The 21953-nt window shown below is 35.6% G+C and overlaps 1 protein-coding gene, 1 long non-coding RNA gene and 1 pseudogene across 2 annotated transcripts; all 3 read right to left on the reverse strand.

Annotated features, from left to right (window-relative positions):
• Positions 1 to 1598: 1598 nt before the first annotated feature.
• On the reverse strand, positions 1599 to 4309 carry LOC147487733 (uncharacterized). The gene is made up of 3 exons (XM_086574121.1): positions 4130 to 4309; positions 3606 to 4003; positions 1599 to 1680 (listed from the first exon to the last, which is right to left on the reverse strand). Exons 1-3 carry the CDS (start codon positions 4307 to 4309, stop codon positions 1599 to 1601), a joined length of 660 nt encoding a protein of 219 aa, XP_086430247.1.
• Positions 4310 to 16258: 11949 nt separating this feature from the next.
• Positions 16259 to 17664, reverse strand: LOC147487734 (uncharacterized). Its single transcript, XR_015203281.1, has 3 exons — positions 17400 to 17664; positions 16678 to 16778; positions 16259 to 16449 (listed from the first exon to the last, which is right to left on the reverse strand). It is a non-coding gene; the product is annotated as an uncharacterized LOC147487734 (long non-coding RNA).
• Positions 17665 to 21249: 3585 nt separating this feature from the next.
• Positions 21250 to 21681, reverse strand: LOC147487735 (putative galactinol--sucrose galactosyltransferase 6 pseudogene; annotated as a pseudogene).
• Positions 21682 to 21953: the final 272 nt, after the last annotated feature.

The following is a 21953-nucleotide window of genomic DNA, read 5'->3' on the forward strand; positions in this document are numbered from 1 at the left end:
TGTCCCGGCTTTTGTTTATGGTCATAGCGAAACAAACTTTATGTGGAATTGCTTCCTTTTGAATTCAAATGGCCATTTCATTATCACTTGGGGACAAAACTATTCTTGGAATAAATTTGGATCTCCTACTCGTTTCCTGTAATAATATCCGTGATATATCACTTTGGAAGCCAATTTTGTGGCGATCATCCTAGTCCCATTACAAATCCTCGACTTTCGATTAAGGTTTCTCATTAACATGATGAACACCAATTTTTAAATCGGTTTGTGGTTGGTATGCGGAAAATTCTAGAGTGTTTAAGAATTGGCGTCGGGTATAAAACATCTTGTTCAAAGACTTTTACCTTGAATTGGACTTAGTGAGTCCGCACTTAAGTATCTCTTTAGTTACGTTGGGAGTTAAAATTATTGTGGAGTTAATTTCATCAACTATTTTAGTTCCTCGGGGCTAGAATGCTTCTTTCTTTAAGATATTGAATATCGTGATATTTGTTGACCAAATGGGATATATGCATGACACAATATCTTCTCTTTGGATTATCACTATCCGGAATAAAAGCGGTCTTACGGAATTTTGATCCAAGTTGATTCCACCTCGTCACTCATTCTAGAAGTAGGAAGATTTCATTCTCCAAGGTCTAAAACCCATTTGGTAAACTCTTCAATAGACTTTGTTGTAGCTGATTCTATATTTCCATTCTTCAGTCGCATGTTCTCAATTAAGTGAAAGACTTTGCAGTTTTTCCATAATTTTGACTTGTTGATAGAAGCATCAACAACATTAGTTCTTGTGCCTCTTGGAATGGTGGGTAATATCCATGCGAAATCTCCTCCCATTAGGAATGTTTTACCACCAAATTCTTTGCCTTGTGATTTAAAAAGATCCTCCAGTGTACGGTTTACTGCTTCAAATCCATGTCTATGAGTCATTGGTGCTTCGTCCCACACTATTAGATCAGCCCGTCTGATAAGGTTGTGTAATAATGTCCCTTGAGAGATGTCACAATTGGTGTTTTCATCCGTCGAATAACAATTTTAAACCTAGAGTGAGCGGAGTCCTTCCACGGAAGTAGGGCCTTGACTATCCTTAAGACGAATGCAAGAACAATCTTTCCTTCGGACGAAGTTTAGATATAATTGTTTTGTAAAGATATGTTTTGCCGGTTCCTCGCATCCCATTACCGAATAAAACACCTCGATTGAGATTGAAGCGCATCATTAATACGAGTTGAATACCTCACGTTGATTAAGCGTTCATTCCGTTGTTAAGAATCTCATATTCTTTTCCCCAACTCATTGCGATTTGTAGTCTAATTCTTCAACAATCAATCATATTATCTGTGGAGATCCTTGAAGACATATTAAATTTCGGGAAATCGGGAATGTTTGTGAGAGATAATCCTTTTTCAGCCATAATTTGTTCAATCTCACGGAGAGTCTCATTTCTAATCTGTTCTTGATGAGTTGGAGATTCTCATTATTGTTCTTCTTTCTATATCGAAACAAAATATCTTCTCTGAGGTGCTTTTGATGTTTCTCCCAAAGTTTTTCAGGATATGTCACCCCACAAAACAAAATCAATGTGACGAACAATTGTCTCAAAGATTTTGGAACTTGCCAATGACTTGCTTCCTCCATACCGTCATCCCATTCACTGTCGTCCTCAAGTAATCCATGTGCCTTGATATAAAAATGAAAAATTAGAATAATAATGTAACAATATGAATTGCATTTTAATAGTAAACCATCATAAATGAGCTAAGGTTTTATGATTAATACATACTATTTTTTTTTTGTTTCAATATCTTTTTCTGATGAAATGTTTTTACGGATAAATGAATTCGATAGCGTGTAAACTCTCCTCTTATCTTAATTTTAGTAATACATTCAGTGAGAGTCCTTGATTTTCATCATATATTAGAATGTTAGTTTCATTGATGTAGTACATTGGAAGTGAGATAGTTAAGAAGCTGCAGAGAGGTGAAGCATCATCGAACCCTAAATTCACGCTTCTATTATACAAACACCACTATCGTCACGGAAGCAAATGTCTACAATAAACTGCCGAAACATTAGAGTGAGTGCTTCTTGTAAAGAAATAAAAATACTCGTCACCCCGGTTTTGTTATGACTTTACTTATATTTGAAATTCAAAAATGCGCAGGCAAATAGGTTATATTAGAATGCACGATAATCGAGATATCTATGATGACGAAGATCTGGATCATATGGATGAACCTGTTAGTGAATTTGTTGCTCATTGTTAGTGAGTTTGTCAATCATTTAAGGTATGTTCACTTCATTCTTGAGGCTTGGCCAGCTTCGGAGATGTTTACAGTTACTGCTGAAAAGAAAGATGATGGAGTTGATGAGTTTCTATTGTCTTCTTATTATTATTTTTCTTCTAATGTATTCAAATATTCATTGCATTTAATGGTCTTTTAATTGGAATAACTGTTTTGCGGGATTGGTTTCCGCGAATCAAAGTGGGAGACATCCCATTAGATTTGGGCATTAGGAGCTTTTATCATGCAAAATATGTCGGACTTGGACATAGAACATTGATTTGATTTCTGCCATTACTTTCGATGGTGACTAACCGGGAGGGGTTCTCTCTTTTTATTAGCTCGCAAATCTTGTTGAGACAATTTTGGATCTTAATTGGGAGATCAATTGGGATGGGGGGGTTTGGTATTATCTCGATAAGTTGACTGGTGAGGTTTTGGCATGTAAGTCTATAGCCAAGGAGAGACTAATCGAATCGCTTCGAGGGTGCCGATATTTCATAATGGCAAGGTTGGGAACCTTCGCCAACTACAATAATTGTCATATTGTTTGCTATCCAAGAACCGTGACATTGTATTTTGACTTATTTCATATATCTTATCAATATACATTGAGTTATTTAATCCAGTTTTGTTAGTTGTTCTCTAATCTTTATCAGGAATATGCTAAGTCTATAGCCAAGGAGAGACTAATCGAACTGCTTACTGAGGGTGCCAGTATTTCATAATGGCAAGGCTGGGAACCTTCGCCAACTACAATAATTGTCATATTGTTTGCTATCCAAGAACTGACATTGTATTTTTGACTTATTTCATATATCTTATCAATATACATTGAGTTATTTAATCCAGTTTTGTTAGTTGTTCTCTAATCTTTATCAGGAATATGCAAATATGAATGCACGTACACCTAATCAAATGAACTGAACTGTTTCTTTTATTATGCTTGTTGTCCACCGTTGTATCCTTTAACAATTCAACTAATAGAAAGGAGACTGAAAGAAGATTGCAGACTTTGTCAAAGTGTACGTAAAGTTTTGTGTATATTTGCAGATTTCAAATATACACGAAACCGTTTTTTACATTATGACTTTACTTATATTTGAAATTCCAAAATGTGCAGGCAAATAGGTTACTAAAAGCCAGTAACAAAATGTTGTGTCCGAGTTGTGTGCTGTTTTTAAAACATGAACATAGACTGGAGAGGTTTTGAATCAGTACATATGAATCAGTTTGAACTTCTAAAAGTATATGCGACAGATTTTAGGCAAGAAAACAATATAAAAAAAAAGTTAATATGGAATATGTAATAAAATATACCTGACATGCTGCTCTGAAAGTTGGATAAACTTTTCCATGCCAGTTTTAATATCTTCATAAGACAAAGGACCTTTGACGATATTCAGCAACAGCCGCAGATAAAATCTCTCTCCTGAAGTAGGATGTGCGTAGTAGACACGTCCAATTTTCTTCCCATTTTTTCTTGGTTTCCACTTCCTTTCCTTCTTATCCCATACGAATTGAGTAGGAAAATCGACATACGTAAGACCCATAGCTAATTCTGGATACTCAATATTTGCTTTAAACCACTCTGTGAACTTGGTTTTTGATGAAGATTCCCTATTTAATACATCTCTTGCATCATCTCTCTCACTATAATAAACCAAATGCTCACCTTCAAGATGGAATGGTAACCTTTCAACGCCTGGTCTTCTGTACTGAATATCAAATTTCAATAGTCTCCAAACCGCTTGAATGCGGGATAAGAATCTAAGAAATCTAAGAAATTTGCAACTTCATCAACGTCCTTTACTATTTGATGAGTACTATCTTTGTTCCGTAACCATGTTTTCAACAATAATTGCAGTAGCCCTGTCCCTTCCCTTGTTAATGTATTTGAAAAGGTATTTGATTGATCTTCCCTTATTGCGGTGTTCCACATTAATATGAGCTTGGTACTTAACTATCAAATCAACATTGTGTGGAACAACCCATCTATTATCAACTTCTATATTCTTCTTCATTCCCTTTCGATTGTTATTTTAGCCTCAGAAAGCTGTGAAGTCATTGTCGTTAATAGTTGTTTCTTCACTAAACGGTCTTGGATAGAACTTAGTACACTTTTTCTCATTCATGCAAGGGGAATCTAAGTTTTCTATTCCACATGGCCTATGTATCATGAATTCTAGCACTGAATCATAAGCAATTTTGTCACCAATTGGGTCAGGTAACTCTGCTGATATGAGCTTGTTGATTAGTGAAGGAGTAGTAGGCTTCGAAGCGTTGTCCAGAAAAAGTAAAATGTGAGCGTGCGGTAAACCTCTCTTTTGGAATTCAATAGAGTATAATGCTGCAAAACATTAACAAAACTTGTATTTATTAATATTTTCATAAAATATTATGAATTTTTAAATTAATTAAAAAAGTATAGTATATAGGTTACCTGCCCAAGCCTTCCCAAATTTCTTGCGCTTTTGTAAATCAGTCATCAGTTCGTGCAATTTCATCTCAAAAACTCTTTGCAACAATATCGGAAAGTCTTACGGTTTATAACCGGGGAGCTATCATGTCAATACATCTCTGGATTTTCGGCCATTTAGGGTTGCATGTAAAAGTAATGAAGAGATCACGGGGAACGTGTGCCTCGCATATTGCAATGGCATCTTGATAGTTCTGTACCATGTACCGCGGACCACCTGTGAAAGATGAAGGAAGAACTAACCGTTTGCCTACAGTACCAGGCCTCGTGTCACCAACAACAACTGCATCTACTAATCCTTGATACAATTCTGCCCAAATCGTTTGTTGATTATTTCGAACCCAATCCATTCTATTTTGTTCAACAGCTGTATAAGAATCTACACAAAGTTGCTGTCTCAATTTTTTCCCATTTAACTATAGTCCGCCTTCATTCATCTCGAGGTTGTAATCTAAAAGCATAGTATTCTCTCATGCTAATATTTTTTCTTTTTCCAACTACTGCATTGTTTCTATATGGAATGTCAAGTCAGTATCCATCTTCAAACATGGGGAACAAAAGTGGATCTTGCATTGCCATGAAACTTGGAAGCAATTCGTTGATTCTCTTCAAGCCAAATCCTTTTTGTCCACAATAACATCTACGTGCTCGTTAAATTCATCACCATTGCCAACGATTAGACCAGCTATCTCTTTTGATGATGGCAAATTATAAAGTCTTCCATCTTTTTGTCTTCTATTAATCAATTGTATGCTGACGTCGGCCACATGACATTCTTTAAATCTATTCCTTGCCATTCTATAAGTCTTGGTGAGTTCGTTGGTAACATTCAACATATTTATCAATCCTTGAACAATGCTAGAATCTAAAGCATATTTTGGATTCCTCTTAACAATTTTCTTACTAAGAGAGTTCAACCTGTGGGTGACTTCATTTTCAGTATCATGTATGTACAACTGTGCAAACCTTGGACGTACTCCTTCAGCTGGAAGCAATGTTCCAATTTTGTGGTGATTTTGCCCTTTTATTTTATAAACAAAGGGTGCCTTTCCATCATTAACTGAGCTCTGAACTTGTCCACCAGTAGATGTGAACGCGAACATTGAGTTGTAAATGCTGATGTTTTCCATGTAATTTAATGATTTTGACCCTCCATTTGCAATCCAAAAGATTCTTCAAAAATTCGAGAGTATCTTTTAGAAGAGGCAATTGAACCTTTCCATTCTGACAACATATGGAGAATTTAGGATTAATAGGTTTTTTGCTCCTATCATTCCTTTCTTCGTACCAGACAATAGCTCCGCAGTGAGAACATATGGATGTTGGACATCCGAAATCCAAAGGCTCAAAACAACTTCCTGCAAGGCAAAAAGTTAATAAAAATTAAAGAATTTAATTATAATAAGAATATAAAACATTGTTGTAAGAAAATTACTTTTATGTGAGACATCTATTCCACATGAAATGGAAACTTCAGTTTCATTGTCCACTTCAATGTCGGAATCTGATCCACTCATTTGTGATAGGTAATCATCATCACTTTCATCGTCAATGTAATTATCGTTTCCAATGCTCTTCAAATTCAGCATCTCTTTTCGTTTAGCTCTATTTATTTTAGCTTCTTCTTGACTTGTTTCGGGCATAGATACTATTTAAAAAATAATAATATGTCATTTAATAAAGTATTTGGTGCTATAAGAACAATAAATTGAATACATAAGAAGAAAATATTTACCAAAATGTTTCATTCTACTAAGACGATTAGATTTATAACTTCTCTTACGTGTTTTCCTCTTTTTTTTTTCTTTTTTGGGGTAGACTTTGTAGTTGTTGTTTTTCTAAGCGATACTTGATGTTGACCTGCAATTTAAGAGTAACATTAGTATCATGAATATATAAAGTACTTGTCGAGAATCGATTTGTAAGTTAAGACATACTTTCTTGTGAAGGAACAATGTCACCGAAGTTTCTTCCATATTATTAGGCTTGGTCTTCTTTGGAGAAATTTGAATCTCTACTTGAATTTCATCCGAATCTTTCTCTGCATTAATGGGTGCTTTTCTTTTCAACTTAGCACGCATGTTCATGAAAACCAAGTAACTATGTTTTTCTGAAACATTACCATGTTGATTTAGTTCACTTTCAAATTGTTAATTATCTCTTTATTTGGACTTCCATTGAATTGATCAAATACTTGATGTAGTTTTTCAAGTTGGATTGTTGTTGGTGTCCATAAACTTTCTTTAAATTCTCCTCAACTGAAATCATGTAGAATAGAATGGCTTTGGAAGCCTGAAAGAAAATGAGTCGGTTAAAGTAGAGAATCAAACAAATATGTGAATTTAGTGATATTTCTTGTGCACGTGGTAGTGTTACTTACTTATTTTGACTATACGGTGCTAGCAAGTTACCCTTTCATAGCTAAGCTTTTACGGGCTCAAACTGTAGTTTTCTGACTATAGAGCATCTATTCCACTTGCTGATTGAGGGAAGTTTACCAGGGAAGAATTTCATTGAGGACATTATATTACCTCACTCTTCCTTGGCAAGTTTGTTGCTAATGGAGTTGAATACCTTTTCGAAGTTATTAAGATTGATCAAAAGGCATTCCTTTCCATAGTCTGAAGTCTAAACCCCTTTATGAAGATTTGGTACATTCTATTTACTCAAAGAAGTTCTTGTTCATTCGTCATAGGATTAATGAACTGTGAACCTTATTCAAATCTTAATGACTGTTCTTGAAATGTTCGTGCTATGTTAGGACTTGGGACTGTGACTAATGTGTGTAGTGTTTCCATAATCCGGTTTAAATCTGAAGTAGACTTCGGGGATGATGGCGATATATTTTATCCTCTGGTGAGCTGTTGGCGCTTTAGCGAAAGAACCGCTATATCAAGTCCTTCATATAAGGTAGTTCTTGATTCATCATCAAGTAGCAAAGCATCATGGGAACTAATGGAGGTATCCATTTTTTTTTTATCAAGTTACTTTTAGGAAGAGTAGGGATCCACCCAACGGAAATAACGTCACGTGGCAATGGGTGAAAGTTGGTGTCTAATTGGTTTAGAAGAAGAGATTAAAGTATCTAAATCATCAGAACATACCTTATTCAGATATATATATTGTAACGATTGTGAAAAAAAAAATAAAGGAGTTTTGAAACCGCCAAAGAGAAAGAGTTTTTTTTATTTTAGAAGAAGAAAGAAAGAGAAAGAGAGGAAAAACGTAAGAAAGCGGGAAATCTATAGGCGGAAATTTGCATGATTGCAAAAGTAACTTTGATTAAGTGTGTTTGTATTTTTATGTACCAAAAAATATGTACTAACAGTAAAAAAATACTAACCTTCAGTGGAAAGAATTTGGAGTCCTTTGAAAGATAGTGTATCAGAGAAAAACCTTCAGTCCAGGAGAAAAAAACACACTTGCAGTAGAAGGATGATGGTGTGTGCTTCGTGAATATTGATGTGTTTTCTTAGGATTTCTTTTCTATATTAAGCGTATGGTTTCAATAGGTTTTGTTGAATGCTTCATGAATATTGATGTCTTTATATAGATTTTAATATGACGGCGGTTTGTATAGCATAAGAATTCTGTTGTTGATCCATTAACTAATTCAGTATCCATATCTATTAACTAATTCATATCCATATCTATTAACTAATCCATATCCATATTAATATCCTCCATTGGCAACTATAGATGATTGTATTGTATTACACGATATTCCGATTATGTTTGTGCATCTCGTTTCATTTGTTTTGTAAAAAAGAACGGCAGGTTTACTTAGTTTAGTTACTTGATTATGATTATCAAAATAACATTACATATATATATCCAATGCAATTTGTTTGTTTAACATGGTTTGGGATCAAAGATGGTTAACCAATTATCCGCACGGGTTTAGAGTGTGATTTTTGTGAATGATTCGTTTTAACAAAACATTTCATAATCAAGGCAACAACAAAGCCGCAACAATCAAATAGTAATTTAACATTAAAAAAAAGCGGTGAAATCCACCCTTGCACTAAATCCTTCTACAAAAACAATTTGGAGCAATTGTGACAATTTATTCTTGAAGCCACCAATTCCTTCAAACTCCCACCCAACAATTTCCTCCTCGAAATTCGATGCAATGTAACAATCTAGAGAACCCCTGGTCCCATTAAACACCAAAACCTTAACATTACAAAATCCAATCGTTCCACCCCCCTTTCCAATCGGAGGGTTGATTCGCAGCCTCGAAATGAGGTGAAGCGTCTCTCCCCTCACAAAGCACCTGTGAAGGCCTCAGTTTGGGTTTCATGGAACATATTCTTCTTCTCTACATTGCTCCATCTTCTTTGGCAGTTATAAACGCCAATGACCCGATGTACTCATATGCCTTTGTGCGGTTGTGTCCTTTTGCTTCTTTTCGCCTTTTGGGCAGAGAGTCGGTGTACTCACTGGCCTTATTCTTAACTGTCTCCATTGTCTCTCCGAACAACGAATCTGATTTCGTGATCTCTATGTCTCCACTCTTTTTCTGTTTTTCTATGCGTTTTTCTTCTATCATCATTAGCTGTGAACTTCATCATATGTGCATTTGTTGAAGGATTCAATGGAAGCATCACGGTCTTCTCCACCAAAAGTATTCCAAATCAATTCGGTAGTACTTGTACCCACATAACACTGAATAGTCTTCCAAAATGTTATTGAGCCTAGTTATCTAATTACAAAGTAAATGTGCCAAAAGGCCAAATTTTAAAAGGAAATCACTACACCATAAATGAGAACTATTTTGAGAAAAGTAAAACACCACAGAGCATGGGACAAATCTGACTGGGAAAATATTAGGACCCTCGAATCTCGTTCTTTCGGCTTTGGAAGTAGCTTATCCAAAAGAACCATTTTCCCTTTGGTGGAGGGAGGGAGGGGAATAAATTGGAAGTAAGTTGATTGATCATTAAATCCCAATAAATCCGAAGCATTACAGAAATAATATATACACCACGGTAATAAGATGGTCTCGATGAGTATAAGAAGGGCGATTTCGGTGCCTTGGAATAGATATGGATGGTTACAACATTTACGAATCTGCATAGCTATATTCATAAAATGTTTACGCTCTCCACCATTATTAACAACCTCAAGATCCTTTCGCAACAAAGCTTCGGTAAAACTACTTCGCAATTGGGACATCCTACCTTAAGTATTGTTTCCTTTTTGGGGGTAACCCTTTCTCAACATCGGACTTTAATCTTCGGAGGAGAAATGAACGAAGGACCTTCAAGAAGCTACGAGAAAGTTGTTGAGTCAACTAAAGTCAACAAAATGATTATCCTCGCAATGCGAGGTAAGTTTTACCTTTGCGTATATATATATTATCTGCTCCCGCTGCCAAAATTCAGTAACCACTTGCTCAAAGTCCCCTTTAGACTCATCAAAACTGAATTTAATTAGCACTAAGTCTTTAAGGCATTGTTATTGAATATCTCGCCCCATTTGCTCAAAAAATTCAAGAACCACTCTGTAGAATAAATTAGCATATATCTAGCGGTTAGCAAGAAAACTGATTTGAAGATTTCCTAAACTCAAAATATAATTCTAACACAATCTTTTTTCAAAAAAAAAAATAATAGAAGAGAGTATGAGTACTTACTAAGAAGGGCTTGAGGAGTACCGGTATTAGGTTTACTTGCTTCTTTATCCATGCCAATATGAGATTGCTTTGGTTTGATCCCCCTTTTTTTCCCGCAGAAAAAAAATAGTAGGAAATGAGCAAATTAGAAGTCCATGTAGCAAATTCTTGATGCATGACTAAAGTAGTACCCTTCTTACCTCACATCCTGTATGGCTTCATGAGCTACAATAAAAAATTATGGAATGCCCTCATAGCTCATCTCAACAAAGTGTCGATCACAACAAACAGCCAAAGTTCAAGGAATAAAAGGCCGAGAGATAAATCAGTATGGGTAACTAATCAGTATGGTCTGATTTCCTTGTAAGCATATAAAAAATAATTTGTTTGTGTGTTTCTCCGTTTCCAAAATAATCTTGTAAGCATATTCATGCATATTATTAGATTTAAAATCATTAAATTCCAATAAAAAAAACCCAATCCAATAAATTAAGTGGGAAGAATTCTCGAGTAGCCAGCAATCAAAGAATTAAAAGGCAAAAGTTTTGGGGTTTTGGAACTTGGATTGAGAGGAGGAATATAAAAAATACAACTTGGATTTGAGATGAGGAGAAGATGTACACATCCACTGAAAGTGAACTTATCTGTTCCTTAAGCCGAAGAACAGCTACTAAATGCGACTCTGTGAGCATGAAAGTTCTTCCTGCAAAAGATCAAACTGGTCATTATAGCTAATACTCATGCTCCGGAAGTTGTATTTATTACATAATTTCTTCGTGAAAGGCTCGGTTATTGCATTAAGTGCTAGAGGAGCCTCAAAGAAATCCGCCTTCCGCATCGAACACGCTTTGTTTGAATTGCATGACCGAGGCATCTTGTGTGCAACCATATGTTTTTTCGAGAATTACCTTGTTATAAGAAATGGTTGGGAAATTGAAAGTCGATGGTCCATCTTGCTTGGTTGACAGCTCCTACGGTTAGGATTTGTATTTGTGTATCTCTCTTATGCATGGAAATTGTGAGGTGAAATGAGCGAAGCATCGAGAAGAGTGTGTACACATGTATTATGCACGTAAAGTTATATATACAGGATTTGTTGTATCAAGATTCTTTTTGAACAAATGGTAATATGCACAAATCCTATTATCTCGGATCAAGACTTCGAAGTTTGTTTGCAGTTCACCAAAAAAAGATAAAAAGAGTTTGTTTGCAGCTTCATTGTTTGATCAGCATTACACTATCAACGACACATGAAAAGGTAATCGGGTCAATGAACATCTGCTTTTAATTTTATTGTGCCTTTCTTCGAGTATTAGCCCCGCATGAGAGCTTGTACTTGCATGGTTCATCCTTGTTAGGATTTCAATTTTATTCTTGTAGAGTGAATCACTCCCAAATCATACTGTCATGCGTGGTTGCTTCATCATAAATTTCGTCATTTTCCACTTATGTATATCTGCATATGATATATGAATGTCACCACCAGGCACCAGACTACACACAATCAGGATGCAGTACAATGACAGGTTTTGAAATATACGTAAGCTACTGGACTCATACCAATTACAATGTGTCAGTAGACACATTGTAATTGAAAAAGTCAATAACCATACTAAACACGCTAAACAAACTAATTACATGAACTTGAGAACTTAAATAATAAACAACTAACTCCGAGCACAGCCACATAAGAAGACAAAACAAACTACACATGCCATCGTATATGGAACCATGAAGCTTTGTACATTGTGGAAATTCATGATAGATTTAAAGAGTAACCCATATTACATTAAATAAATCAAACTACCAAAGATTATTCAAGAACTTTTCAAAACCAATTAATTTCTCAAGTATTGATAAATATACTACAGTACCAACTACACTATGTTTGAATGGTGAAACTCAAACATTGTGAATGTTTGAAGAATGAACCTTTACGGAGAGCTAGACCCCTTTGGAGCTAAATAGAAGGGAAAGACTCTATGTTACAGCTCACAACTATGTGCAAATGAGTATGAACATGCTTAATCTCATTTACCCGGACAAACTTGTATTGAAAGCAACCCCACAGGAGATGTCGTGGCATCCCCAAAACCACCACACTATTAAAACTAATTATTGATAGTTCTACCAATACCAATTCCAATACAAACATCCTCATTAAAAAAAAAAAAAATTAAAAATCAAAATCAAAATCTCACCAACAAATGAGTCCACTAAGATGCTTATGTCAAAGGGACATATATAGCTCTATCAATAGTACAATGTCCTCTTTTCAGTAGAATTGTGTAAGGTGTTAGTAGTGATTTAAACATGAAAACAATCAAGATATGTTGAAACACTCTTAGTGGATTAACAATAGAAAGACCTACAGGAAACTATAGAAGAAATCAAGAAACCCAAAGGAAAGAACAAAATAAATATAAATATATAAAAACACACCTTTTAAGTATTTCACCATCAATATCTTAGTTCATTCATGTTGGCAAAGATACATAGGAAGGCATATGCCCATCAAGTCTTTGGAGCTTATAGGATTAATCGCTCAAATAAAAGCATGTTGCACACCACCGTTGTTGAAGCCGGAGTTCGGTTTCAAAAAGACCATCGATAAAACCACAATCTCGCTTCCTCTCCTATAATGATAATCATTTAAATAAGAAATTGTTCAGAGAATCATAACAATATGAAATAAGTTCAGAAAATGCTAAGCGGACTCAAATCAATGAATTGTACAAAAGGGGTCAGCTTGACATGTAAAAGGTATTAAATTATTTCTTTCTATGATCACACTAATGCAATTTATTTTTTCAATAATAAATCACACTAATGCACTCAAACTTTATAATGGTTTTGAACCCACCCTAGGGCACTAACAACTTCAGCTTCTCCAGATAAGTCTACTCAACTTCATATTCTCCATATAAGTCTACTCCTCCTGTACATTAGCGCTGCTAACTCTGACTAACATAATAGAAAAGAAATTATAAGAAACAAAGAACAATAGAGACTAAAATTAAAACTGGCATATTTTCCTCATAAAACTACTAAAATTACTTGTAACTTTGCTTATTTAGTTTGAGCATGAGCATGGAATATCTCAATTATAAGTCCTACCTAGTCTAAAATAGGTTTCCCCCACTCACGCTGCAATTACAATTCTGAAAGTATCAATACCATATATTCTATACAGACATAATACCCCATATAATAAGATATACATATTAGAAAAGAAGTGCGCATTAAGAGCAACTTTCCTCTAAATTACGTTGTCAAACCCAACATCAAACTCATCCTGCTAAAACACAATGGTCCTTGTTAAACTAATTACCCAAGTGCATCGCAAAAAGTCAATACCTATGACTTATGACCTATGCAAGACCAGTGAACTTGGAAACCATGTGTGTGTGTGTGTGAGAAAGAGAGAGAGAGAGAGACCAATATTACTTATAATCATGAGTAGTAACGTTGGCGTAAACTTGTTCATCGCTAAAATGGATGAACGCTTAAATAATGATTGGCCAGGGTTACTACTTAAAGAAACATACCGATACTTTCTCCTAAGTGCATTGGGATAGAATTCATGTGCACCTTATTCTCATGAAGACGCAGACTCGCAGCATTTTGGCCACAGAATGTTTGTGGACTGGATGAATAATGTTGTCGATACTCTAGTAGTCTTACATTGTAGTTTTGTTGTTGTTGTTTCGAGAATCCCCATCCCAACCATTACAAGGAGCACGACTTTTGTCGGACATGGTGGGTCTTTTCGGGATCCCGCCATGAACACATGTCTTTTTGGGGTTGGAGTTTTAGCTTCTATAGATGGGGGCTCGTCTTCATCGTATTACAAAGTTGTTTTGCTACGCCAACCATTTGGATGTCTTTGCTGCTTTCGATCATTGGTGTTGAACCGATGACTTCGTGATTTCCTTTTAAAGCCAAACAACCCCGCAACAATTTCCACCAAAGCTGCCCCATCGCTCGGGATAGCTTCCCCAAGGACACAAAGAAGGCTTCTTGTTGCACTGACAACAAAGCTTCAGTAATGCCAGAGAGAAGACCTTTGAAGATTTCTGAGGATAATGAAAAGGGGAAGAAAGAACTAACCTCAAATCTGTCAAACAAAAAATCAAGGGAATAGATCGGGTCGTCTGCTGCCTCGAGATCAAATGAGAGACTTAGGTATTTAGTTGTAAAGAAAGGATGTAGTGAGAAGAGAGGAGAGAGATCATCAATTCGAGGGACTTATTCAACTTTCAGAGCAAGGATTTTGCGATTTAGGTTGGGTGGTAGAGAAGAGAGAGTGGGAGAGAGAGATTAGTTCGTGAGAGAATTTTTTCCTCCTGATTTATCATAATTTTTTTAGTTTTTTTATTTTTTTTTGACTTTGTGAGAGTTTGGGGTTTTTGTTGGGGTTAGATTCCGGCACAAAAAAAGGTAGATGAATTTTTTAGCTCTCCTATTTTATCGTAATTAGTTTTGCCCACGTGGACACTCTCAAAACTCTCCCTCAATTGATGGGGAGAGCAAGATTCTTTGAACAAATGGTAATATGCACAAATCCTATTATGCCGCATCAAGACTCGAGTTTGTTTTGCAGTTCAAAAAAAAAAAAAAGATAAAAAGAGTTTGTTTGCAGCTTCATTGTTGATTGCGTACACTATCACGATTTACATGAAAAGGCATTGTCAATGAACATACAGCTCTGCTTTTAATTTTATTGTGCCTTCTCTCGAGTATTAGCCCCGCATGAGCTTGTACTTGCATGGTTCATCCTTGTTAGGATTTCAATTTTATTCTTGTAGAGTGAATCACTCCCAAATCATACTGTCATGCGTGGTTGCTTCATCATAAATTTCGTCATTTTCCACTTATGTATATCTGCATATGATATATGAATGTCACCACTGTGCACCCGGACTACACACAATCGGGATGCAAATAAATGACAGGTTTTGAAATATCGTAAGCTATGGACTCATACCAATTACAATGTGTCAAGAGACACATTGTAATTGAAAAGTCAATAACCATACTAAACACGCTAAACAAACTAATTACATGAACTTGAGAACTTAAATAATAAACAACTAACTCGAAAGCTGACCACATAAGAAGACAAAACAAACTACACATGCCATCGTATATGGAACCATGAAGCTTTGTACATTGTGGAAATTCATGATAGATTTAAAGAGTAACCCATATTACATTAAATAAATCAAACTACCAAAGATTATTCAAGAACTTTTCAAAACCAATTAATTTCTCAAGTATTGATAAATATACTACAGTACCAACTACACTATGTTTGAATGGTGAAACTCAAACATTGTGAATGTTTGAAGAATGAACCTTTACGGAGAGCTAGACCCCTTTGGAGCTAAATAGAAGGGAAAGACTCTATGTTACAGCTCACAACTATGTGCAAATGAGTATGAACATGCTTAATCTCATTTACCCGCACAAACTTGTATTGAAAGCAACCCCACTGGAGATGTCATTGGCATCCCCAAAACCACCACACTATTAAAACTAATTATTGATAGTTCTACCAATACCAATTCCAATACAAACATCCTCATTATAAAAAAAAAAAATTAAAAATCAAAATCAAAATCTCACCAACAAATGAAGTCCACTAAGATGCTTATGTCAAAGGGACATATATAGCTCTATCAATAGTACAATGTCCTCTCTTTCAGTAGAATTGTGTAAGGTGTTAGTAGTCGATTTAAACATGAAAACAATCGAAGATATGTTGAAACACTCTTAGTGGATTAACAATAGAAAGACCTACAGGAAACTATAGAAGAAATCAAGAAACCCAAAGGAAAGAACAAAATAAATATAAATATATAAAAAACACACCTTTTAAGTATTTCACCATCAATATCTTAGTTCATTCATGTTGGCAGCATACATAGGAAGGCATATGCCCATCAAGCTGCTGGAGCTTATAGGATTAATCGCTCAAATAAAAGCATGTTGCACACCTTCGTTGTTGAAGCTGGAGTTCAGTTTCTCCAGCACCACTGATAAAACCACAATCTCTGCTTCCTCTCCTATAATGATAATCATTTAAATAAGAAATTGTTCAGAGAATCATAACAATATGAAATAAGTTCAGAAAATGCGAAGCGGACTCAAATCAATGAATTGTACAAAAGGGTATCAGCTTGACATGTAAAAGGTATTAAATTATTTCTTTCTATGATCACACTAATGCAATTTATTTTTTCAATAATAAATCACACTAATGCACTCAAACTTTATAATGGTTTTGAACCCACCCTAGGGCACTAACAACTTCAGCTTCTCCAGATAAGTCTACTCAACTTCATATTCTCCATATAAGTCTACTCCTCCTGTACATTAGCGCTGCTAACTCTGACTAACATAATAGAAAAGAAATTATAAGAAACAAAGAACAATAGAGACTAAAATTAAAACCGGCATATTTTTCCTCATAAAACTACTAAAATTACTTGTAACTTTGCTTATTTAGTTTGAGCATGAGCATGGAATATCTCAATTATAAGTCCTACCTAGTCTAAAAATAGGTTTCCCCTCACACTGCAATTACAATTCTGAAAGTATCAATACCATATATTCTATACGGACATAATACCCCATATAATAAGATATACATATTAGAAAAGAAAGCATTAAGAGCAACTTTCCTCTAAATTACGTTGTCAAACCCAACATCAAACTCATCCTGCTAAAACACAATGGTCCTTGTTAAACTAATTACCCAAGTGCATCGCAAAAAGTCAATACCTATGACTTATGACCTATGCAAGACCAGTGAACTTGGAAACCATGTGTGTGTGTGTGTGAGAAAGAGAGAGAGAGAGAGACCAATATTACTTATAATCATGAGTAGTAACAGTGACGTAAACTTGTTCATCGCTAAAATGGATGAACGCTTAAATAATGACTGTCAGGTTACTACTTAAAGAAACATACCGATACTTTCTCCTAAGTGCATTGGGATAGAATTCATGTGCACCTTATTCTCATGAAGACGGCAGACTCGCAGCATTTTACACAGAATGTTTGTGGACTGGATGAATAATGTTGCTGATACTCTAGTAGTCTTACTGTAGTTTTTGTTGTTGTTGTTTCTGAGAATCCCCATCCCAACCATTACAAGGAGCACGACTTTGTCGGACATGGTGGGTCTTTTCAGGATCCTGCGCCATGAACACATGTCTTTTTTGGGGTTGGAGTTTTAGCTTCTATAGATGGGGGCTCGTCTTCATCAGGTATTACAAAGTTGTTTTGCTACGACCAACCATTTGGATGTCTTTCTTTGCTTCGACATCGGGTGTTGGAACCGATGACTTCGTGATTTCCTTTTAAAGCCAAACAACCCCGCAACAATTTCCACCAAAGCTGCCCCCATTGTTCGGGATAGCTTCCCCAAGTGACACAAAGAAGGCTTCTTGTTGCCGACAACAAAGCTTCGGTAATGCCGAGAGAAGACCTTTGAAGATTTCTCGGGATAATGAAAAGGGGAAGAAAGAACTAACCTCAAATCTGTCAAACAAAAATCAAGGGAATAGATCGGGTTAGTCACGCTGCCTGCCTCGAGATCAAATGAGAGACTTAGGTATTTAGTTGTAAAGAAAGGATGTAGTGAGAAGAGAGGAGAGAGATCATCAATTCGAGGGACTTATTCAACTTTTGAGCAAGGATTTTGCGATTTAGGTTGGGTGTAGAGAAGAGAAGAGAGTGGGGGAGAGAGATTAGTTCGTGAGAGAATTTTTTCCTCCTGATTTATCATAATTTTTTAGTTTTTATTTTTTTTTGACTTTGTGAGAGTTTGGGGTTTTGTTGGGGTTAGATTCGGCACAAAAAAAAAGGTAGATGAATTTTTTAGCTCTCCTATTTTATCGTAATTAGTTTTGCCCGTGGACACTCTCAAAACTCTCCCTCAATTGATGAGGGGAGAGCAAGATTCTTTGAACAAATGGTAATATGCACAAATCCTATTATGCTTTGCATCAAGACTCGAAGTTTGTTTTGCAGTTCTAAAAAAAAAAAAGATAAAAAGAGTTTGTTTGCGGCTTCATTGTTGATTTGACACTATCACGACACATGAAAAGGCACCGGGTCAATGAACATACTGATTCGTTTTTAATTTTATTGTGCCTTCTCTCGAGTATTAGCCCCGTCTGAGAGCTTGTACTTGCATGGTTCATCCTTGTTAGGATTTCAATTTTATTCTTGTAGAGTGAATCACTCCCAAATCATCTTGTCATGCGTGGTTGCTTCATCATAAATTTCGTCATTTTCCACTTATGTATATCTGCATATGATATATGAATGTCACCACCGGGCACGGACTACACACAATCGGGATGCAAGATACAATGACAGTTTTGAAATATCGTAAGCTCTTGGACTCATACCAATTACAATGTGTCAAGAGTCGAAGCCTCAATGTACCACTGAAACATTTTGTTTATATTTTTTTCCTTAGTAGAGTCTTGGGTAAAAATCAAAATATGTGTAGAAATTAGTATTTGCAACTCTGTAATCATCCCAGCTAAAAAAAAAAATATTGTATTGAGCATCTTTAGTCACCCACTCAACCAAATAGTTGTATGTGAGAGCTTGAGATCAAAGGATGTATCAAACATAATAACATATCTTGGATCCAAGTAATAGTTATTGTTAATGAGACTTCGTAGATTGATAGTTGCAAGATGCACGCGCTAGTACCATTCGTAATTCTTTGACGTGTTTCTAAAGTAATATTCAAGCAACCAACATTTAATTTTTGTGCGTTCGTATAATCTTTAACCGAATCTAATAAGTGCAAGGTTACAAAGCTCGCACATGTGAATGATGTGTTGATATAAAGTGCGTGTGAACCCTTAGGCCCTAGAACGTTTTAGCCAATTCAACATTCATTAAATACATATTATTTTCATTTATATGAATAGGCATCTGACCAAAAGCAATTTTATTTATTTACTTTCTTCTTAGTTTAATTGCAATTCAAGCAATTTAATTTTCTAAATGGTTTTCTAGGCGGGTAATGGCAATGATATAGATTTAGTTCGTAAATTAAGCCCGACTTTCTATAGAACATGAAACAAACTAAGCTTACAACCATTGTAAGGGAAAAATCTGTTTTACCATCCAAAAGCACTTATCCAACCACATTAATTGTCTGACCAATTAGAGATGTGATCAAAAATTAAGTTTAAGAGATGTATTTAAAAAATTCAATAACGGCATTGCAAGAAATAAGCATGGTAAAGCAATCAAAGGTAACGTGAATAAATTAGAAGAACTTACCGTTATCCATTTGTTCTTCCACTTAAGCAAGCAATCAATCAAACCTCCATCTTGGATATCCGTTGGTTTCATTGGAGAAGAAAGATGAAAACACAGCATCTATTGGGCATAAAAACCAATTCAAATAATTTCATTAAGAAAAACAATTTTAGTAAAGAAAAACAAATAAGAAAATTACCAAATTTCTAATGAATCAAAAAAGAAAATGGGACAAAAAGTATACCTTGAGGACCGCAAAGATCGCTTTGAGCCCCATTGATGACATGTTAGTGATTTGGAGGCTGCCCTCTTCATCGGAATAAAAGGCCGAGAGAGAAATCAATTATGGGTAACTAATCAAGATGGTCCGATTTCCCTGTAAGCATATATAAAAAAATAATTCGTTTGTGTGTTTCTCCATTTCCAAAATAATCTTGTAAGCATATTCATGCATATTATTAGATTTAAAATCGTTAAATTTCAATAAAAAAAACCCAATCCAATAAATTAAGTGGAAAGAATTCGGATATCAGAATTGCAATAAATTTGAGTCAAAACAACCTAAAAGGATATCTTTTCCATCCTCAGAAGGTCAAGTTGCACGTCTCACTTGTTTGATATCACAGATAAGCCCACAATGAATGCCAATTTCTAGACTATAATCTCAGAGATAGAGAACTAAAGATAAGTTGAAATGCACTAACCAAGAACCCTTGTTCACGAAGCACAGCATCTTGAGCGACCTTCTCAATATCAATTTCTTTTGCTTCATGCATCCTCGAGTAGCCAGCAATCAAAGAATTAAAAGGCGAAAGTTTTGGGGTTTTGGAACTTGGATTGAGAGGAGGAATATAAAAAATACAACTTGGATTTGAGATGAGGAGAAGATGTACCAATTAACTTTGAGACTGTTTCGGCATGATTTTTTTGGCTTCTTCTTGGCGGTGTGTTGGGAGATTTGGGTCGACCCCTGCGCCACCATGCACCGCTATAGCCCAACCACCCATATTGTCTCTCTCTCTTGCTCTTCACGCTTTCTCTTTTTGTTTCTTTAAATTATTAGAATTAGGAGAATTATGTATTTTAGAGTTTAGGGTTAGATTCGGGAACAAAAAAAAAAGTCTCTCCCTATTTTATCGTGAATTAGTTTTGCCCACGTGGACACTCTCAAAACTCTCCCTCAATTGATGAGGGAGAGCTATAATTTCATCCATGTATTCAAGCATGGACAAAGAATCAAAGATCAATCCAATGAGTTGACACAACAAAATTGTAATGCAACCTTCATCTTGTGGGATCGTGAACCTCCTTATTCTATCCTTCCATAATTGAACTATAAAATGTATGAACGCTAGTGTGTGCCAAAGCACCTTAATCTTAGTGGTAATGTTTAAAGTTCCATTAAGGTCCTCCAACCAAGACGACAATTCTCTAGCAACGCTAAAAAAAGGAAGATTTTTTTTTTTTTGTTTACTTAACAATCCTCTAAAATTGCTCCTAGCTAATAACTCAGCCTATTAATAGCATGATTATTGTTCTAGAAGTGAGCCTAACATACATCATCTTGTTTCTCATTTGACGCTCACACTTGATGTAAGTCCCTTTGACACCGTTGGAAATTTCATTGATGACTCATATTCCTCCAAACCTGGTTGTATCCCACCCGAGTAACCGATAATTGCATGCCACACATAGACGTATTTCAGTCCATATTTCACCTTTGCTACATTCACTATACTCTTAGTCCCCATAGTAGGATTTTCCTTCTTCTTAAACTTATCATTTTCTTCGACCCCGGTCAACCTAAGCAACGGTTCGGATTTATTGGCTTTTTTATTTTCTTCTGCGTCTGGACCAACTGATTGCCATCCATCATCAATGATCACAAACTTTGGTGGTACACCACCAGATGAAAGACCCTTTAAACCATCTTCAACACCTTCTTGGGTGACATTCTGGTAGAAAGCTAGTACATAATTTTTTTTGGGTTGGGTTAGCATCATCTTTGATAGTGAATCATTATGGTTGTGAAACCACCTATCAAGACATGGTCAAAGCCCGCTAACCACATCTATGACTTATCTATTCTTAAGTAAACATTTTGCTTAGTTTGCTTTCATACCAAGTGGAAATGATGTTTCAAACCACAAATGTTTACCCCAAAACAATCATAATGCCAGCACTAAAAACTTGACACAAATGAATAACATAGATTATCACCTCTCTTTCCTCTGAATCAACTGTTCTTGGAACCACAGGGAATGCTCTTGGGCCT

Source organism: Coptis chinensis, chromosome 7, assembly GCF_015680905.1.
Source record: "Coptis chinensis isolate HL-2020 chromosome 7, ASM1568090v1, whole genome shotgun sequence".
Lineage (NCBI taxonomy): Eukaryota > Viridiplantae > Streptophyta > Magnoliopsida > Ranunculales > Ranunculaceae > Coptis > Coptis chinensis.

Bases quoted from the DNA above. Each gene is read 5' to 3' on its own strand.
- LOC147487733 (XM_086574121.1), bottom strand. From the start codon at position 4,309: ATGAAGAAGAATATAGAAGTTGATAATAGATGGGTTGTTCCACACAAT. The intron at 4,004-4,129 runs GTTACGGAACAA...TTTGATATTCAG, and splicing joins CAATTATTGTTGAAAACATG to TACAGAAGACCAGGCGTTGA. The intron at 1,681-3,605 runs GTATATTTTATT...TTTTATATCAAG, and splicing joins CTTTCAGAGCAGCATGTCAG to GCACATGGATTACTTGAGGA.